Here is a 21349-nt window from a genome sequence, read left to right on the forward strand (position 1 = left end):
ACGTTAGCTATCTGTTGACACCAATTCTCAACTGGATCAACTTCGACAGGTGCGGCACTACATCCTGAAATCGCCATGAATTCCACATATTATGGTTTGCTTTACAACCAGGAAATGTAGATGGCCCTTCCCTTCCAGCGAGATGCAGAAACACTGGTATTTCTGTGTAGTGAGGCAATTCTCTACTTTTTAAAAATAACAAATTAATGGACATTTACATCGAAAGCGCAGCGGTGAAACATCACTTTAACAGAAGCCGCTGAACATGCTACATTACTTCTAACTAATAGCTCCTAATTCAATTAAGTTTGATATGAATTGATTCTTTGAGGTCTCACTCCTTGTCCGTGTGTGTGTCGCTGACAGCATGAAGAAGTCATTTGGCTGCGGGAAGAAGAACGAGGGAGACAAGGAGGCGTTCGCAGTGATGAAGGAGGAGTACAGGAAGCTGGGGAGCATGACCTTCGCCGAGGGGGCTGTGCTGACCATCTTTGTCCTGCTGGTGGTGATGTGGTTCACCAGAGAACCAGGCTTCATGCCAGGCTGGGCCACTGTACTGTTTAACAAGGATGGAGCGTGAGTAGCACACACACAGATACATTCATGCACACAGGCTGGCACAGGCAGGCATGCAGTCAGATGCATGCACGCACACACAAACACACACCAATAAAATGTGAATGTCTGCGCTTCTAACTGAATTCTAACCTCTTTCGCTGTGTGTGTCCTTCAGGTTTGTGACAGACGGGACTGTTGCCATCTTCATGTCCACGCTCTTCTTCATTATCCCCTCACGGCCGTTCTGCTGTGGGAGTGCTGAGGAAGAAGAGGGAGAGGCTGGGGAGGAAGGTGAGGGGGGGTTTCAATGAAAGACACAATATAACAAATACAGTTGAATTCTGAATATTACATACACTTAGGTTGGAGTCATTTAAACTCGTTTTTTAACCACACAAATTTCTTGTTAACAAACTATAGTTTTGGCAAGTCGGTGAGGACATCTACTTTGTGCATGACACAAGTAGTTTTTCCAACAATTGTTTACAGACAGATTATTTAAATTATAATTCACTGAAAACAATTCCAGTGGGTCAGAAGTTTACATACACCAAGTTGACTGCCGTTAAACAGCTTGGAAAATTCCAGAAGATGTCATGGCTTTAGAAGCTTCTGATAGACTAAAAATGTGGGCAGAACTGAAAAAGCATGTGCGAGCAAGGAGGCCTACAAACCTGACTCAGTTACACCAGCTCTGTCAGGAGGAATTGGCCAACTTATTGTGGGAGGCTTGTGGAAGGCTACCCGAAACGTTTGATCCAAGTTAAACAATTTAAAGGCAATGCTACCAAATAATTATTGAGTGTTTGTAAACTTCTGACCCACTGGGAATGTGATCAAAGAAATAAATCTACACTATTTTTCACCTTCTTAAAATAAAGTGGTGATCCTAACTGACGTAAGACATGGAATTTTTACTAGGATTAAATGTCAGGAATTGTGAAAAACTGAGCTTAAATGTAAATGTATTTGGCTAAGGTGTATGTAAACGACTTCAACTGTATCTTTGTCTGCAGATTCTGTTCAGTTAAGAAGACTCAATGAGACAAAGTTCAGTTTCACTCTCTAATGAAGAGATAGGCCTTTTATGTGCATTGTTAATGTTAACTTCACTTATTCCTTCTCTTACTCCCCTCCCACTCTCCAGGTAAGAAGAAGCAAAAGGCCCCAGCTGCTCTGTTGAACTGGCATGTGGTCCACGAACGCATGCCCTGGAATATCATCCTATTGCTGGGAGGAGGTTTTGCTTTGGCCAGCGGTAGCGAGGTGTGTGTGCAGGCATCTAGTTCATAATGCCCTGTATCTTGTCTCTCTCGCTCTCACCTCCACTCACCCCCCTCATCTCACCCACCCCATCTGTTTCTCTAGGCATCTGGTCTGTCTCAATGGCTGGGTGAGAGTCTAGCTCCTCTACAGTCCATTCCTCCCTTCGGTATCTCTTTGCTACTCTGTCTGTTGGTGGGGACCTTCACTGAGTGCTCCAGCAACACAGCTACTACCACACTGTTCCTGCCCATACTGGCCTCTATGGTAACCACACACACAAACAGACACATGCGCACTCATGCACGAACGAACACACACACAATAACGCACGTATGCATGCATGCACATTTGCATACACACACGCACTCCCTCTGTCTGTCTCTCTCATACACATATCCAAGTGTGTTGACTGACTTGGTGTGTTCCTTTCTACTTCCCACCAGGCCACAGCTATTAGGCTGCATCCTCTGTACGTGATGCTGCCCTGCACCATCTGTGCCTCGTTGGCATTCATGTTGCCTGTGGCAACACCTCCCAATGCTATCGTCTTCTCCTATGGAAATCTCAAAGTCATGGACATGGTGAGACCCAACATGCACACACACAGGTGCATAAGTGCACACACACGAATGGATAGACACAGACACACAACCACAGTAAGTGGTCTTGTGTTGCTCAGATGGTAACATAGTGTTGCAACACCAAAATAGTAGGTTCAATTCCCACTGGGGTCACATACACTTAAATATATGCACAGACTACTGTAAATCGCTTTGGAGTAAAGTGTCAGCTAAAAGGCATATATTTTGTTATTACACATTCAGATACAACAGTGTTTACTGTATACCCTGAATTTGTGTTGTTGTGTTGTCCAGGTGAAGGCAGGCTTCATGCTGAACATGATCGGGATCCTGACCATCAACATGGGCATCAACACCTGGGGAGACGCAATGTTCCAGCTCAGCACTTTCCCTGACTGGGCCAACATCACACATGGGACCAAGCCCTGAGAGGGGGAGAGAGAGAAAGAGAGAGAGGCGGGAGGAAGGAGGGAGGATTTTGATATGAGCACCAAAGAGAGCAAGAGAGAGAGAGCAGAGAGAGAGAGCGAGAGAGAGAGCAAGAGAGAGAGAGCAAGAGAGAGAGAGCGAGAGGCAGGCATTACCAGTCAAAAGTTTGGACACACCTACTCATTCAAGGGTTTTTCTTCATTTTTACTATTTTCTGCATTGTAGAATAATAGTGAAGACATCAAAAATGTGAATGGAATCATGTAGTAACCAAAAAAAGTGTTCAACAAATAAAAATATATTTTATATGAGATTTTTCAAAGTAGCCACCAGTTGCCTTGGTATTCTCATTTGCTTTGGCATTCTCTCAACCAGCTTCATGAGGTAGTCACTTGGAATGCACTTCAAGGTGTGCCTTGTTAAGTTATTTTGTGGAATTTCTTTCCTGCATAATCTTTTAAGCCATTCAGTTGTGTTGTGACAAGGTAGTGGGAGCTACAGAAGATAGCCCTATTTGGTAAAAGATCAAGTCCATATTGTGTCAAGAACAGCTCAAATAAGCAAAGTAAAATGACAGTCCATCATTACTTTAAGACATGAAGGTCAGTCAATATGGAACACTTCAAGTACTTTGAAAGTTTCTTAAAGCGGAGTTGCAAAAACCATCAAGCACTATGATGAATCTGGCTATCATAAGGACCGCCACAGGAAAGGAAGACCCAGAGTTACCTTTGCTACAGAGAATTAAGTTCATTACAGTTACCAGCCTAAGAAAATGCAGCCCAAATAAATGCTTCAGAGTTCAAGTAACAGATACATCAACATCAACTGTTCAGAGGAGACTTTGTGAATCAGGCCTTCATGGTCAAATTGCTGCAAAGAAACCACTACTAAAGGACACCAATAAGACGAGACTTGCTTGGTTCAAGAAACACGAGCAATGGACATTAGACAGGTGGAAATCTGTCCTTTGGTCTGATGGTCCAAATTTGTCATTTTTGGTTCCAACCGCCATGTCTTTGTGAAACGCAGAGTAGGTGAATGGATGATCTCATGTGTGGTTCAGACCATGAAGCATGGAAGAGGAGGTGTGATGCTGTAGGGGTGCTTTGCTGGTGATACTTAATTCAAGGTACACTTAACCAACATGTCTACCACAGCATTCTGCAGCGAAACGCCATCCCATCTGCTTTGCGCTTAGTGGGACTATCATTGTTTTTTCAACAGGTCAATGACCCAAAACACCTCCAGGCTGTGTAAGGGCTATTTGACCAAGGAGAAAAGTGATGGAGTGCTGTATCAGATGACCTGGCCTCCAAAATCACCCAACCTCAACCCAATTGAGATGGTTTTTGGATGAGTTGGACCGCAGAATGAAGGAAAAGCAGCCATCAAGTGCTCAGCATTTATGGGAACTCCTTCAAGACTGTTGGAAAAGCATTCCAGGTGAAGCTGGTTGAGAGGATGCCAAGAGTGTGCAAAGTTGTCATCAAGGCAAAGGGTGGCTACTTTGAAGAATCTCAAACCTAAAATATATTTTGATTTGTTTAACACTTTTTTGGTTACTACTTGATTCCATAGATGTTATTTCATAGTTTTGATTTCTTCACTATTATTCTACAATGTAGAAAATAGTAAAAAATTAAGAAAAACCCTTGGAGTAGGTGTGTCAACTTTTGACTGGTACTGTAAATGTGGACAGACAGGCAAACAGAAAGTCAGACATAGACAGAGAGAGACAAAGCGAATGGAAAAGGGAGATTAAGCACACACACATATTGTTGAAGTGACAATGAACAAGTACACCAGCTACAGTATCTTCTCCTTAATTTAGGACAGTTTAGAAATAAGATACCATATACAATATGGTTGCAGCTCTACCTTGCCCTCTGATAGGCTAAGTCTGCTGTTAAGTGTCTAGGTGGTCAGGGCAAGGGAACTAGGGTCTTAGTGGTTCCTGGACTGGGTCATACATTTACAATACAGTACCATTGCCCTCTAGTTTTTTTTTTTTTGTTCATTACATGTAATTGTAAATCTGGTGAAGCGGAATAGGGTTGAATGGTGCTTCAACACATAGTGCACTCCTTTGAATCGAGTCTGTCCCAGTTCCAGACAAGGATATCCTTAAAACGAGACTTCTTCTTCAAAGCAAGCATTGTGCAGGAATATATATATATATAGAAATATATATATATATAGAAATAGCATATAAGTAGGAATGGAGACCGAGTGGCGCAGTGGTTCAATCCCGGGCTTTGTCACAACCGGCTGTGATCGGGAGTCCCATATGGAGGCGCACAATTGGCCCAGCTTCGTCTGGGTTAGCGGAGGGTTTGGCCGGGGTAGGCTGTCATTGTAAATAAGAATTTGTTCTTAACTGACTTACATAACTGTAAAAAAATATTTTTTGTTTCAACTTATTATTTCCAGTGGCCTTTTTCAAGCTCAGAGTACTTCACATTTCACGGTATCCTCGCTTTGATTACATTTATTTTGACTAACAATAGACTGTTAATTTGATGTTTGTAAATTGTTAATTTAATTTTTTTATTTGAATCAACTTATACCTTTGTTATGTTAACAATAAATGTGGAATTCTAATAACTAAAGCTACATTATTGTTGCCAACTTCACATTTTGTTAAGTCAACTTTCTATTAAGTTACTGTAACTAGTAATAGTTATCGAAACTACATTTAAAGTTTACATAACAAAATGGTCTATGCAAGGATAACGTGACATGTTAAGTGCTCTGAGCTTGAAAAAGGCCACGCAACTAGATGACTGGAAATAACAAGTTGAAACAACATTAAAGTGGGAGTTATTTAATTTAATGTCACATTTAAAAAAAAAAGAGTCAAGCCTACGTCATATTGAGTTATTGTAACACATAGTTCTCAACCTGTTTGGCTGGTGGTGCTAGACTGTGGCTACGAGCAAGTCAAGCAGGCCACACACAAATAAATAACTATACTATTAATGACATAGACAAGATTGCCATAGGCTGCAGGTTGAGAACCACTGTTTTAACTCAACAAAATGACTGACTAATACAAATTGTAAACTTAATATAACCCCGTATGTACAGTTGAACAAAGTTCAGATTTAGTAAAGCTTATCTCCATTTTAAAATGACTTTATATTTACAATGATTGTTTTACTATCAATGTCCTTATTGATCGATTCAACAACTTACATTGAAATCAATTAATTCTATCTAGCTTGTAATGACAAAATAGTCATTTTGTGCATTTCAGAACATTTATTACACTATGTATTAACAAATACATTTGCAACAACGTATCGTTCCCTAGAATGCATTTTTATTGTCATAAAAAAAAAATCTAACAACGCATATTTTTAGATTAATGTCTTTGGGTGCATTTAAACGGGCAGCCAAATTCTGCTGTCACTAATTGGTATTTTAACCAATATCAGCGAAGATTTTTATTTTAAAATTAAGATAAAATATTTTGTCAAAGTTTTATTTATTCAACTGTCCAATAAACCCATACACATTTGTAAATGGCACCATTAAAAAATGGTTATATGGCACGGTAATTAAAAATTCAAACCCTGAGCAAAGACAACCTTCACAATGGTTTCTAAGACAAGTGGGTGTTGAGTGTGAAAAGAAATTCTATAACATGCTGTAGACATTTTCAGAATGCACTGTAGTTAATGGGAAGAGATGATAGCAAATTCAATGGTCTCTAACAAACGACAGTTGTAGTTTGTAGACTGAGGTTCACACGTAAAAGTAGGGTAACTTAAGTCTTCCCAAAAATTGAGAATTGTAAGATTTAGGCAAATAACAGCATCATTGTCCTCGGGAATAAACTCAACTACTGCGAGCAAAACAAAAACACACCAATTAGTTGAATTAACGAAGACGGTTCTTCAGCCCATGCACTTCTACTGTAGTTTTCTGCACCAAAATCTTCAAGAATATTTTCTGAACTACCGCAAAACATTTTTGGGTAACCCATGTTCAGACAATAAAGAAGTCCAATCAAAGTGGCAAAGGCATTTGGGACGTTGTGAAGCTCATGTATGATCACCTGCTCTTCTTTCACAAGGGCAACGTCCACATTGTCAGCTGGCATTGGGTCATCTGCTGCAGCTCCATCCACAACGACAAGTGTATTTTCACTCCATGGGTGACTTCCTCAGAATCAGTTGTCTTCTGAAAAACAGAACAAAAAGAGGCAAAGAATAAAGGCATTGCCCTACAAAACATCCTACAATAAAAAAAAATTCTGTGAAAATGTCAGCAAATGTACTGTTGCATATTGATGCAGGCAAGTGGGGTGGCAGGTAGCCTAGTGGTCAAGAGCGTTGCGCCAGTAAACAAGCATGGTCCTCAAGCACGTCAGTTAACCATGATTGCTCCCAGGTCTAGAAATAATGTGTTCTTAGTTGAGGTAAAACATGTCTGTTATTTTCCAATTTGCTAAAAATGATTGATTGTCTGCTATAGCGCCGCAAAGGCCTACGTTCATCCAACACTGAATTTAAAAAAAAACATTTTACCTTTATTTAACTAGGTAAGTCAGTTAAGAACAAATTCTTATTTTTAATGACGGCCTAGGAGCAGTGGGTTAACTGCCTGTTCAGGGGCAGAATGACAGGTTTGTACCTTGTCAGCTCAGGGGTTTGAACTTCTGGTTACTAGTCCAACACTCTAACCACTAGGCTACCCTAAGGGGGAAAACCATGTAAAGCATCATCTATCATTCAGTGCTGTTTTGGCAATCTACAACATTCATTATATTAAAGGTGCACTGTGTAGAATTCCACCTCTACTTTCTTTTTAAAAGACCAGCTTACAAAAGCTGCAAAACTATATCTCTAGAAATGTAAAAAATAGGACAATGATTCCCTACAATAAGCAATTAGTTTGTTACACAAAAGTATAGCCTAAAAATGCAAAGTTTATATTGAAGACGGACCGGAGCGAGCCCACTGACAAACAATCTTGAAGCAAAACTGATTGCAATTCCTGTTCAGATGGCAAAATCAGCACTGCATGGTGTAGGGATGAATTGTCCCATCAATAATAAATATTTTTACAGCTTTGGTATAGAATTTGGAATTCCTCACAGTGCCACTTTAATTCTGTTGTCTAAGGGGGAATTTGACATATCACTAAGGGCACAGCAGTATTGTGTGCTGCCATACACCAGGGGTGTGTAATACATTAAAATATCCAAAAACCTGCGCATACTTACATTTCACAGCCGTCGACAACAGCTATCAATAGTAGTTTACATGGTAGTTAGGTATTATTGCCCAAACCTAGTATTGGGTTTAATGTATGGTCCTGATTTTTGCTTTGCAGTCCAAGATGAAGTTGTCCAAGAGAAAGGCTTAGTTTCTTCTGGACAAAAAGCATGCTAAATCACTATTCTCAATTGAATGTCTAGCAAGGGAGTAAAAGTAAAACATCTAAAACATTGCTAAAAGAGATGCCCTTATATACTGTAGTTGGTTCACATTTGATTTGGCCTGTGTGCTACAATGTGTGCTACAAACAGATGGTGACAGACATTCATCTTGACCCTATTGAACGTTACAATGCATCATGATTCATAGGAAATTTCACTCCTGGGAGAAAGCATAAGGTTATGTTGTAGGGTTGTATGCCTCACATCTTTAAAAGAAATTGGTAGGGTCTTCTCGCAGGAAGTATGGCAATCCTCGGGGCACACCCTCTCGCTTCCCTTGATTGGAACTCAAACATCAAAAGCCTAATTGACTGTTTTACAACATTGTTAATGTAGTTGTCAATATTAAGGTCTCACCCCCAATATCAGTGTATTTAAAAAAGTAGCAATTATCAATACAGCAAAACGTAGGTAATAAATGTACAAAATACTTGAATGTGAATATAATGGAACCTCTGTCTTTGTCAAGACTTTCCATAAGGTGTTTTAGCTCCATCCCTCCATCGCTCTTGGCCCGGTAGAATTCAAGGAGCTTGGAAAGATGACTGTCCAGGCCTTCATAAAATATCTTCTTGAGGTCCACAGATACCAGTCTCATGAATTCCAGAGCAACCTGTTTGAAGAGCATAACACACCAGGAAATGAATTTTAGGGACACGGCCACTATGTCTTAAGGGGTGATTAATCTGCCAGTGCACCAAAACAATCAGCCTGGGCACTAAAGGCCATCAAGCAAAATAGCCAATTAGCCAATAGCCAATAAACTCAAACACTTGTTAAAAAACCATATAAATCTTCTTTGGGATCGGTGTCCCTTCCATGGAACGATTGAACTAATGTAGGCTAATGCGATTAGCATGAGGTTGTAAGTAACAAGAACATTTTCCAGGACATAGACATATCTGATACTAGCAGAAAGCTTAAATTCTTGTTAATCTTACTGCACTGTCCAATTTATAGTAGCTATTAGAGTGAAATAATACCATTATTCTGCCCTTGAATTGCTTTCCCATGCAAAACTAGACAGATAGCTAAAAACTAAGTCTTCAATAAAACTCCCAAGGCGTGACTTTTCTTGAATGAATATGTTGAAAAAGTTTGTTGTGAAACTGCAAAATACAGAAAAGAATATACATTAGTATTCAATTCACACCGACATACTATAGCTGTACATTATACATTTGAAGTTGCATAAATACAAAGCACGTGCTAAGGTACCATGCATCTGGCATGATGCCAAACCATATAGCTAATTGTTACTTATATGGTAATTGGCTAACTCCTTTCATTACTCTAATGTACAACCATCTCTGTAGAATAACAAAGCATGTTACACTAGAAAACACTAACAAAACTACAGTATTGCATATTTTACAATTAGTTTGCATGACGCACAAGCAAAGTAATACAGCTAACGACATACATGAAAGGCATTGCAATTTGTGTGAGTAAATGCAACTAACCAAAATTGATATGTAAGCAACTCTATCAATAACAAGATTATCATCACTAGCTAAATGCTTGAATCGAACTTACAAACAAATATTTTCCGAGGCTGAAGAGTGACAAGAAATAACTACACTAAAAGACCTGCACCGTAGCGTTGTTTTTAGCTGCTTCTAAGCGTGCAGAACGAATTCTCTACTTCTTGTTTGCGTACAGTCTTTCTAAGTACCAGAAAGCTCCACTAGGGGGCAAATAACACGATGGAACACAATGAAAATCCACCTTAACCATTGTAAAAAAAATAATCTGTTACCTTCTAACAGGATGGCAGCACAACCATGCTATTGTTTGATGTTTGATAACTGATTTTCGACTAGCTTGACTTTTTGATTTTTGACGAGCAAGTCATCGATTATAACCACAATAGTAAAATAAACTGATAACAGCGCATTACCACCCAATCTAATAGTAATTATAACTATAAGCATAGCTACAGTAGCAACAGTTGGCTTTTGTAGCTAGCTACTGTTATGCAGGTTATCAAACAAATGACAAGTTACTTAGTTAGTTGGCGCCATGTGTGCTGCTAGCTAGAGCGGTGCTATTTAACAGCACAATAACAGCAAGCTTAGCTGCAATTATACTACAGTACACATAGTAGAATTGCACAAGTAATCTGATTTTAACTGATATAGTAAAATACTATTTGCCAAACATTTGATTTTCTTTCTTAATTTAACCAAATTACCATTTTAACATGGTGTGTGTGTGGTGCTAACCAGCTAGCTAGCATGTAACACAGTGGCTAATGTCCTTGCTATTCTTGTGCTGAAAAGTTATCATTATTTTTATAAACACATTTTGCCAAGCTACTCACTCCTGCTTGGAAAGACGTTGAATGCAGTATAGGAGTTGCCGAAGCGTGGTCTTGATCAATCCGCTTCCTGAAATGCGCCGCTGCCTATAAATTACCACTGAAAATTAAGTTTGATCAATATCCCCTATTAATCAACACCCTTATCCAGAGCGACTAACAGTTAGTCTGACAGGAATAAGCAATAGGCCTACTTACTAAGCAAGCAGCTTGGCCTTACACGTGTAGACCTTCATGCAGTAAAAACCTGTAACTCTCAGCTAACACAATATGAACCCATACAATTGGCACAGTTCATGCTATGTGGCTCCATATTCTTTAACATTAGCTGCAGTGGTGTCAGAAATGAGAAAATGAGATATTACATGTGACTTTTGCCCTCAGAGACAAAAAAATAATTTATTGGCTGCAAGGAATATGGGGGAAGTCACTCCAGCAAAGTTGCACCAATCAAATTCAATTTAAAACAAACCATCCACAAAATGACAATTGGAACAATTGTTGGCACCCAATAGGGATTCTTACGTATGAAAAAAGGAACTGTATTGTGGCCTTCCATGGCTCCCTTTAACTGGGATTTAAAAATAAAGCATTTTTTCATCAATCACATAGTGGAAAGGCAAAAACACTCCAAAAAAATAAATGGTTTCCACTAGCAATGGGTACACTATTTGGGCTATAATTAAGAAGTTCAAACCCAGACTCCAACCCACACACCAGTACATGTGCGCCGGAGGAAGTTGCACAGACCACTGATTTTACTTCTTGATTCTGACTTAAAAGTTAAATAAGCACCTATTAATTTTAAGTTAGTTAATGTACAGATTTGTAGTTATCCTGACTTGACAAAAGTTGTCATGTCTTTAAATGTCTTCATTTAGTTAATTTGACCTATTTGATCTAATTTGAAAGTTGAGGGAACACATAGTTCATAACTTATAAAACCAAGTTGAATCAGCAAAGACAATGTAATGACTTGTAGTTAATATAACATGTCATTCTGGGATCTTGTTTTAGTTTATTCAACTTTTTTTTTTGTAAGTTGACTGAACAAATTGTTCTTAGGGGATTCAAATTGATTTTGTAAGTTAAGACAGTGTAATTCATTGTAGTTATCATAACTTGAAATATTTAGTAAACACAACTGTTATGTTGGTGTTCTTGATTTGACTTATTGGTTCTGACTTGAAAGTTAAACACACAGGTCTTAGCTGATTTAACTTAATTTTGTAAGTAAAGTTCATGTCAAGAATTGTAGTTATCCCAACTTGACATTTAAAGTCAAAACAACTGTTGTCTTTATTTAGTTCATTTGACTTATTGGATCTAATTTGAAAGTTGAGTGAACACAGTTAACAGCTGATTCAACTTGATTTTTTAAGTTTTATTTAAGCTTTATTTAACTAGGCAAGTCAGTTATGAACAAATTCTTGTTTTCACAATGATGACCTAGGAACAGTGGGTTAACTGCCTTGTTCAGGGGCAGAACAGATTTGTACTTTGTTAGCTCAGAGATTCAAACTTGCAACCTTTTGGTTACTAGTCCAACGCTTTAAACACTAGGCTACCCTGCCGCCACAAGTTAAGAAAATGTAATGACTTGTAGTTATTATAACTTGCCATTTTTCGTCAGCACAACTAGGATCTTGTTTTAGTTTGACTTATTAGTTCTGATTTGAAAGTTGACTGAGCAAATTGTTCTTTGCTAACTGAACTAATTTATTTTTATTTTTACAGCTTTTGTTGAGTTGAAGTCAACTTAACATGATTTGTCAAATCAACACATTTCACATTTAATTGACTTTAATAGATTAAATAAAATTATTAACTTAAACGCAAAAACATTTTACAGTGTAGTAAAATAAAGGTTAAATAAATGTAAAAAAGTTATTGATCCTCAACATATATTCTTATATCTAAAGCAGGGGGCATGGTATCGGCACTGTGAATACGTTTAAATTAAATTAATACAATTCTACTTGTACTTTGAACTTGTTGTGTTTTTTTTTTAACCAGATACAATATCTAATATGCAGTAGCATCATCACACATTATTTTGTGTTGCATGGATCTATATGGTTGTCATTTTTAACAGTTTCTTATCCAGACAATAAGATCACAACAATTCAATGTCCTTAACAAATCATTTGACTGATGACTGCGCACACATCTCAAATGGCACCCTATTCCCTATATAGTGCCCAATGAGCCCTGGTCAAAAGTAGTGCACTATAAAGGGAATAGGGTGCCATTTGGGACTGTATTTCCAGGTAGAGGGTTCTTGTTTGTTAAGCTCAAAATGTATACCATATAACTATAACTAACATATAACTGACTTGGGTATGTTTGTGAAGGAATAGGGGAGGCTTTGGTGCACCTTTTGTTCATAGTGTGTGCACTCATGGAGGATAGTTTATGTTATGATTCATTATCAAGAGGGAAGAGGATAATGAAGAGAAGAAGCAGCAAGAAGAAGAGGGAAACAGATGGAGGGGAAATGAGAGGACGATAGGCCTATTTGGGTCTGGTAAGGAAAGACGTAAGAGGGAGGAGAAGGACTATTACCTGTTTAGGGCTATTGAGGGCTGGTGCTGCACTTAGGCATGCAGACCCCTGTGACTCATCACTGTGGTGTTGCTCTGGAGACGGACTACCACTGTACCACTGCTGCTGTCCTCCTCGAACGCATACGAGTCCTCCAGCTTAGTAAACTTCCCATGGTTCACTAGAGAGCAAGAGAGAGAGCGAGAGAGAGAGAGAGAGAGAGAAACTTGATGTGGTTCACTCTCAATCAATCAAATTGATTTATGAAAGCCCTTTTTACATCAGCCGATGTAAAAAAAAGTGCTGTACAGAAACCCAGCCTAAAACCCAAGACAGCAAGCAATCCAGATGTAGAAACAGATCCACGCAAATTTATTGAAAATGAAATACAGAAATATCTAATTTACATAAGTCTGAGTCAACACATGTTAGAATCACCTTTGGCAGCAATTGCGGCTGTGAGTCTTCCTGGGTAAGTGAGACCTTTCCACACCTGGATTGTACAATATTTGCCTATCGTTCTATCATTGTAACGATCGGCGTTGGTGGAATTATACCAAGATGTAGCGTGGGGTAGGTTAATCACATTCTTTACTGATAACAAGAAAAAAGAGAACCACCGCCACGTGCAGCCTTGTAAAGCTCAACAGCAACAATACAAGGACAAGATCCCACAACATAGGTGGGGAAAAAGGCTACCTAAGTATGATTCCCAATCAGAGACAACGATAGACAGCTGCCTCTGATTGGGAACCACACTCGGCCAAACACAAAGAAATACAACACATAGAATAGAATGCCCACCCAAATCACACCCTGACCAAACCAACTAGAGACATAAAAAGGCTCTCTAAGGTCAGGGCGTGACAATTATACTGTAACTTGGCCACTCAGGAACATTCACTGACTTCTTGGTAAGCAACTCCGGTGTAGAATTGGCCCTGCTAAAAGGTGAATTAATCTCCCAGTGTCTGGTGGAAAGCAGACTGAACCAGGTTTTCCTCTCGGATTCTCAGTAATGTGTTGTACTGGATTTGCTGTTTTATAGTCACCATTGGCCTCATGGTTAATCCCTGAGCGGTTTCCTATCTTTGTAGCGACTGTGTGTATTGATACACCAACAAAAGTGTAATGAATAACTTCACCATGCTAAAAGGGAAATTCAATGTCTGTTTTTCTCCCTGGTCTATGTGGTTGAATCTGTGTTTGAAAATCACTGCTCGACTGAGGGACCTTACAGATAATTGTATGTGTGGGGTACAGAGATGAGGTAGTCATTCAAAAATCTCTTAAGGATTAGCCCCTTTTTTCAATTTTCACCTAAAATTACATACCTCAACCAAACTGCCTGTAGCTCAGGCCCTGAAGGATGAGGTAGTCACCTGGAATGCATTTCAATTAACAGGTGTGCCTTGTTAAAAGTAAATTTGTGGAATTTCTTCCCTTAACTTCTTGGATATAGGGGGCGCTCTTTTAATTTATGGATAAAAAAACGTGCCCGTTTTAAGCGCAATATTTTGTCACGAAAAGATGCTCGACTATGCATATAATTGGCAGCTTTGGAAAGAAAACACTCTAAGGTTCCAAAACTGCAAAGATATTATCTGTGAGTGCCACAGAACTCATGCTACAGGTGAAACCAAGATTAAACTTCAACCAGGAAATGGGCAGAATTTTTGAAGCTCTGTTTCCCATTGTCTCCTTATATGGCTGTGAATGCGCCGGGAATGAGCCTGCCCTTTCTATCGTTTCTCCAAGTTGTCTGCAGCATTGTGACGTATTTGTAGGCATATCATTGGAAGATTGGCCATAAGAGACTACATTTACCAGGGGTCCGCCCGGTGTCCTTTGTCTAAATTGGTGCGTAATCTACAAGCTGCACGCAGTCATCCAGTGATTGAGAGGAGAGAGGAGGCTTTCAATGAACGATATATAATGAAGAGATATGTGAAAAACACATTGAGGATTGATTCTAAACAAAGTTTACCATGTTTCAGTCAATATTATGGAGTTAATTTGGAAAAAAGTTCGGCGTTTTGAAGACTGAATTTTCGGGTTTTTTTGGTAGCCAAACGTGACGCACCAAACGGAGCAATTTCTCCTAAACAAATAATCTTTCAGGAAAAACTGAGCATTTGCTATCAAACTGAGAGTCTCCTCATTGAAAACATCTGAAGTTCTTCAAAGGTAAATGATTTTATTTGAATGATTTTCTGGTTTTTGTGAAAATGTTGCCTGCTGATGCTAACGATAAATGCTACGCTAAATGCTACGCTAGCTGCGCTAGCTGTTACACAAATGCTTGTTTTGCTATGGTTGAGAAGCATATTTTGAAAATCTGAGATGACAGTGTTGTTAACAAAAGGCTAAGCTTGAGAGCTAGCATATTAATTTCATTTAATTTGCGATTTTCATGAATAGTTAACGTTGCGTCATGGTAATGAACTTGAGGCTGTATTCACGATCCTGGATCCGGGATGGCTCGACGCAAGAAGTTAATGCGTTTGAGCCAATCAGTTGTGTTGTGACAAGGTAGGGGTGTTATACAGAAGATAGCCCTATCTGGTAAAAGACCAAGTCCATATTATGGCAAAAACAGCTCAAATAAGCATAGAGAATTGACAGTCCATCATTACTTTAAGACACAAAGGTCAGTCAATATGGAACATTTCAAGAACTTTGAAAGATTCTTCAAGTGCAGTAGCAAAAACCATCATGCGCTAGGATGAAACTGGATCTCATGAGGACTGCCACAGGAATGTAAGACCCAGAGTTACCTCTGCTGCAGAGGATAAGTTCATTTGACTTACCAGCCTCAGAAATTACAGCCCAAATAAATGCTTCACAGGGTTCAAGTAACAGATACATCTCAACATCAACTGTTCAGAGGAGACTACGTGAATCAGGCCTTCGTGGTTGAATTGCTGCAAAGAAACAACTACTAAAGGACAACCAAAAGAAGAAGAAACTTGCTTGTGCCAAGAAACATGAGCAATGGACATTAGACCGGTGGAAATCTGTCCAAATTGGAGATTTTTTTGGATCCAACTGCCATGTCTTTGTGAGATGCGGTGTGGGTAAACGGATGATCTCCGCGTGTGTATTTCCTACTGTAAAGCATGGAGGAGATGGTGTTATGGTGTGGGGGTACTTTGCTGGTGACACTGTCTGTGATTTATTTAGATTTCAAGGCACACTTAACCAGCATGGCTACCACAGCATTCTGCAGTGATACGCCATCCCATCTAGTTTGGGTTTAGTGGGACTATCATTTGTTTTTCAACAGGACAGTGACCCAACACACCTCCAAACTTTGTAAGGGCTATTTTACCAAGAAGGAGAGTGATGGAGTGCTGTATCAGATGACCTGGCCTCCACAATCCCCTGACCTCAACCAAATTGAGATGGTTTGGGATGAGTCGGACCACAGAGTGAAGGAAAAGCAGCCAACAAGTGCTCAGCATATGTGGGAACTCCTTCAAGACTCCTTCAAGAAAAGCATTCCAGGTGAATCTGGTTGAGAGAATGCCAGGAGTGTGCAACGCTGTCATCAAGTCAAAGGGTAGCTACTTCGAAGAATCTCAAATATAAAATATATTTTGATATGTTTAACACTTTTTTTGGTTACTACATGAATCCATATGTGTTATTTCATAGTTTTGATGTCTTCACTATTATTCTACAATGTAGAAAATAGTAAAAATAAAGAAAAACCCTTGAATGAGTAGGAGACCCACTTATAATTGTATAATTAATCACCATGACGGCCCTAACAAGGCCAACTGACTCTGGGATGCATGGCCTTCTTATCACTGTCAACAGTGTTATCATGGAAACATAATTGTCTGTCTCTGCCCTCGAATTGCTCGCTCACTCTGGTCACCTCACCTCTCTACCCAAATTCCCCACACCTGGAAATATAATGGAGTATGATGATGATACCATTCACTACCACTGTTTTGATGACATCATCACCCTGACCCTCCAAACTGGCCTTTGACCAATGAGGGCTTGGTCTTATTCCACTGAGCCACTCAGGATAAGAACCAGGATGCTGCTGTAAATACACACTGTTTAATGTAATCCTTACTGAGTTGTGAACTGACCGGCAGTACACTGTCAGTAACCACAGGGTGTGGCTTTTAGTTGTGTAAGGATCTAATGAAACAGACATACACTGTCTGAAGACTACACACACTATAAATACTACAAAACTATGTAGTTAACTAACTAATACTATAAAACTATTTTAGCCACACCCGTTGCTGAGAAGAATATAAAATTGAGCACACATCCATGCAATCTCCATAGACAAACATTGGCGTTAGAATGGCCTTATTGAATAGCTCAGTGACTTTCAACGTGGCAACGTCATATGCCACCTTTCTAAAAAGTCAGTTCGTCAAATGTCTGCCCTGCTAGAGCTGAAGTGGAAATGTCTCGGAGCAACAACGGCTCAACCGCGAAGTGGTTGGTCACACAAGCTCACAGAACGGGACCGCCGAGTGCTGTAGTGCGTAGCGTGTAAAAATCATCTGTCCTCGGTTGAAACACTCAGTACCCAAACTGCTTCTGGAAGCAATGTCAGCACAATAACTTTTCTTCGAGAGCTTCATAAAATGGGTTTCCTTGGCCAAGCACCCCACACAAGTGTCAGCTGGAATGGAGTAAAGCTCGGCGCCATTGGACAATGGAGCAGTGGAAATATGTTCACTGGAGTGATGAATCACGCTTCACCATCTAGCAGTCCGACGGACAAATATGGATTTGGTGGATGCCAGGAGAACGCTGCCTGCCCCAATGCATAGTGCCAAGTGGAGAAGTTTAGTTTGGTGGAGAAGGAATAATGGTCAGGGGCTGTTTTTCATGGTTCAGGACCCTTAATTGCAGTGAAGGGAAATCTTAACACTACAGCATACAATAAGATTCTAGACAATTATGTGCTTCCAACTTTGTGGCAACAGTTTGGGGAAGTTCCTTTCCTGTTTTAGCATGACAATGGCCACATGCAGAAATCGAGGTCAATACATACATAAATGGTTTGTTGAGATTAGTGTGGAAGAACTGGACTGGCCTGCACAGAGCCCTGACCTCAACCCCATCGAACACCTTTGTGAAGAATTGGAATGCTGACTGCAAGCCAGGCCATATCGCCCACCGTCAGATCCCGACCTTCCTACTGCTCTTGTGGCCCCACAGATATGTTCCAACATCTAGTGGAAAGCCTTCCCAGAAGAGTGGAGTCTGTTATAGCAGCAAAGAGGGGACCAACTCCAAATTAATGCACATGATTTCGGAATGAGATGTTCGATGATCAAGTGTCCATATACTTTTGGTCATGTAGTTCACATCTAGCAGGTCTCATAAAGGAAACATCGGGGGTTTGAACTGGGGTTGTGTAAGGTTCTGCTTTTCTTTTCTTAGTCAACCTTGTGTTCTTTTTATTTGAACTTAGCCCTGTTTCTTTGTTTTCTGGAACGTAGCCCTGTCAATTTTTGTTCATTGATTTCACCTGTGATCATTTCTCACCTGGTCTCATCAGCTCCCTATTTAGTTCAGTTCTTTCTGTTTGTATGGTTGTGAGGTATTGTTTTTGACTGCCTACCTGTGTTTGACCATTGCCTGCGACCACGATTCCTGCCTTCTGCGAAGGCTTAATAAACATGTGCCACGCTCTGCGTGTGTATCAACACTTTTTTTTCTGCATGAGTATCCATTACACACTCTCACCTAAAAATGGAATGGATTCCGCGGAGCTACAGTGGCACCTAACCCAGCAAGAGGAGTTTATGGAGGAAATGTGCCATCTTCTCTGCCAGCCTATCCCTACTCCTCTGATGCCAGGTATCGTAACCCATAGCCCTCCTTTGTTCATACCCACGCCTGGAAAATATGACTGTTCACCTAGGAAATGTCAGGGATTTCTAATGCAATGCAGCAAATACATTGAGCACAACCCCATTAACTTCTTGGTGACAGGGGGTCAGTATTGAGTAGTTTGGTTGAAATAAGGTGCCCAGAGTAAACTGCCTGCTACTCTGTTCCAGATGCTAATATATGCATATTATTAGTATTGGATAGAAAACACTGAAGTTTCTAAAACTGTTTGAATGATGTCTGAGTATAACAGAACTCATATGGCAGGTTAACCTGAGAAATCCAACCAGGAAGTGGGACATCTGAGGTTTGTAGTTTTTCAAAGCTTGGCCTACCGAATACACATTGAGATATGGATAAAGTTGCACTTCCTACGGCTTCCACTAGATGTCAACCGTCTTTAGAAACTTGAATGAGGATTCTACTATAAAGCAGGGGCTCATGAGATCTGAGTCAGTGGTCTGGCAGAGAGCCTTGGTCTCATGACGCGCGCTCCCGACAGAATTACCTCTCGTTCCAGTGCTTTTCTGAAGACAAAGGAATTCTCCGGTTGGAACATTATTGATGTTTTATGTTAAAAACATCCTATATCAAATCAAATCAAATTTGATTTGTCACATACACATGGTTAGCAGATGTTAATGCGAGTGTAGCGAAATGCTTGTGCTTCTAGTTCCGACAGTGCAGTAATAACCAACAAGTAATCTAACTAACAATTCCAAAACTACTGTCTTATACACAGTGTAAGGGATAAAGAATATGTACATAAGGATATATGAATGAGTGATGGTACAGGGCAGCATAGGCAAGATACAGTAGATGGTATCGAGTACAGTATATACATATGAGATGAGTATGTAAACAAAGTGGCATAGTTAAAGTAGCTAGTGATACATGTATTACATAAGGATGCAGTCAATGATATAGAGTACAGTATAGGCATATGAGATGAATAATGTAGGGTAAGTAACATTATATAAGGTAGCATTGTTTAAAGTGGCTAGTGATATATTTACATTTCCCATCAATTCCCATTATTAAAGTGGCTGGAATTGTGTCAGTGTGTTGGCAGCAGCCACTCAATGTTAGTGGTGGCTGTTTAACAGTCTGATGGCCTTGAGATAGAAGCTGTTTTTCAGTCTCTCGGTCCCAGCTTTGATGCACCTGTACTCACCTCGCCTTCTGGATGATAGCGGGGTGAACAGGCAGTGGCTTGGGTGGTTGATGTCCTTGATGATCTTTATGGCCTTCCTGTAACATCGGGTGGTGTAGGTGTCCTGGAGGGCAGGTAGTTTGTCCCCGGTGATGCGTTGTGCAGACCTCACTACCCTCTGCAGAGCCTTACGGTTGAGGGCGGAGCAGTTGCCGTACCAGGCGGTGATACAGCCCGCCAGGATGCTCTCGATTGTGCATCTATAGAAGTTTGTGTGCTTTTGGTGACAAGCTGAATTTCTTCAGCCTCCTGAGGTTGAAGAGGCGCTGCTGCGCCTTCTTCACGATGCTGTCTGTGTGAGTGGACCAATTCAGTTTGTCTGTGATGTGTATGCCGAGGAACTTAACTTGTTACCCTCTCCACTACTGTTCCATCGATGTGGATAGGAGGGTGTTCCCTCTGCTGTTTCCTGAAGTCCACAATCATCTCCTTAGTTTTGTTGACGTTGAGTGTGAGGTTATTTTCCTGACACCACACTCCGAGGGCCCTCACCTCCTCCCTGTAGGCTGTCTCGTCGTTGTTGGTAATCAAGCCTACCACTGTTGTGTCGTCTGCAAACTTGATGATTGAGTTGGAGGCGTGCGTGGCCACGCAGTCGTGGGTGAACAGGGAGTACAGGAGAGGGCTCAGAACGCACCCTTGTGGGGCCCCAGTGTTGAGGATCAGCGGGGAGGAGATGTTGTTGCCTACCCTCACCACCTGGGGGCGGCCCGTCAGGAAGTCCAGTACCCAGTTGCACAGGGCGGGGTTGAGACCCAGGGTCTCGAGTTTGGTGACGAGTTTTGAGGGTAATATGGTGTTAAATGCTGAGCTGTAGTCGATGAACAGCATTCTCACATAGGTATTCCTCTTGTCCAGATGGGTTAGGGCAGTGTGCAGTGTGGTTGAGATTGCATCGTCTGTGGACCTATTTGGGCGGTAAGCAAATTGGAGTGGGTCTAGGGTGTCAGGTAGGGTGGAGGTGATATGGTCCTTAACTAGTCTCTCAAAGCACTTCATGATGACAGAAGTGAGTGCTACGGGGCGGTAGTCGTTTAGCTCAGTTACCTTAGCTTTCTTGGGAACAGGAACAATCCTAAAGATTGATTCCATACATCGTTTGACGTGTTTCT

At 40.4% G+C, this 21349-nt stretch overlaps 1 protein-coding gene and 1 long non-coding RNA gene across 4 annotated transcripts in view; one reads left to right on the forward strand and one right to left on the reverse strand.

Moving 5' to 3' along the window:
- Window positions 1-2906, forward strand: part of LOC112217145 (solute carrier family 13 member 2-like) — a 58341-nt gene extending 55435 nt beyond the window's left edge. Inside the window, exons 7-12 of the mRNA XM_042300031.1 lie at window positions 367-576; window positions 734-849; window positions 1706-1824; window positions 1927-2088; window positions 2268-2405; window positions 2700-2906. Of these exons, the coding sequence (XP_042155965.1) occupies window positions 367-576; window positions 734-849; window positions 1706-1824; window positions 1927-2088; window positions 2268-2405; window positions 2700-2834 (880 nt within the window). The 3' untranslated portion in view covers window positions 2835-2906. The remainder of the gene's footprint in view (window positions 1-366; window positions 577-733; window positions 850-1705; window positions 1825-1926; window positions 2089-2267; window positions 2406-2699) is intronic.
- On the reverse strand, window positions 384-13808 carry LOC112216720. 3 transcript variants are annotated; one of them, XR_006079194.1, is made up of 8 exons: window positions 13586-13808; window positions 13169-13328; window positions 8737-8896; window positions 8488-8570; window positions 6898-7022; window positions 2672-2830; window positions 709-837; window positions 384-556 (listed from the first exon to the last, which is right to left on the reverse strand). It is a non-coding gene; the product is annotated as an uncharacterized LOC112216720 (long non-coding RNA). The 3 variants fall into 3 exon arrangements; XR_002948388.2 differs by having other exon boundaries at window positions 8715-8896; XR_006079193.1 differs by having other exon boundaries at window positions 8488-8594; window positions 8715-8896.
- Between the last annotated feature and the right edge of the window lie 7541 nt (window positions 13809-21349).

This window comes from Oncorhynchus tshawytscha, linkage group LG17 (genome assembly GCF_018296145.1).
Source record: "Oncorhynchus tshawytscha isolate Ot180627B linkage group LG17, Otsh_v2.0, whole genome shotgun sequence".
Lineage (NCBI taxonomy): Eukaryota > Metazoa > Chordata > Actinopteri > Salmoniformes > Salmonidae > Oncorhynchus > Oncorhynchus tshawytscha.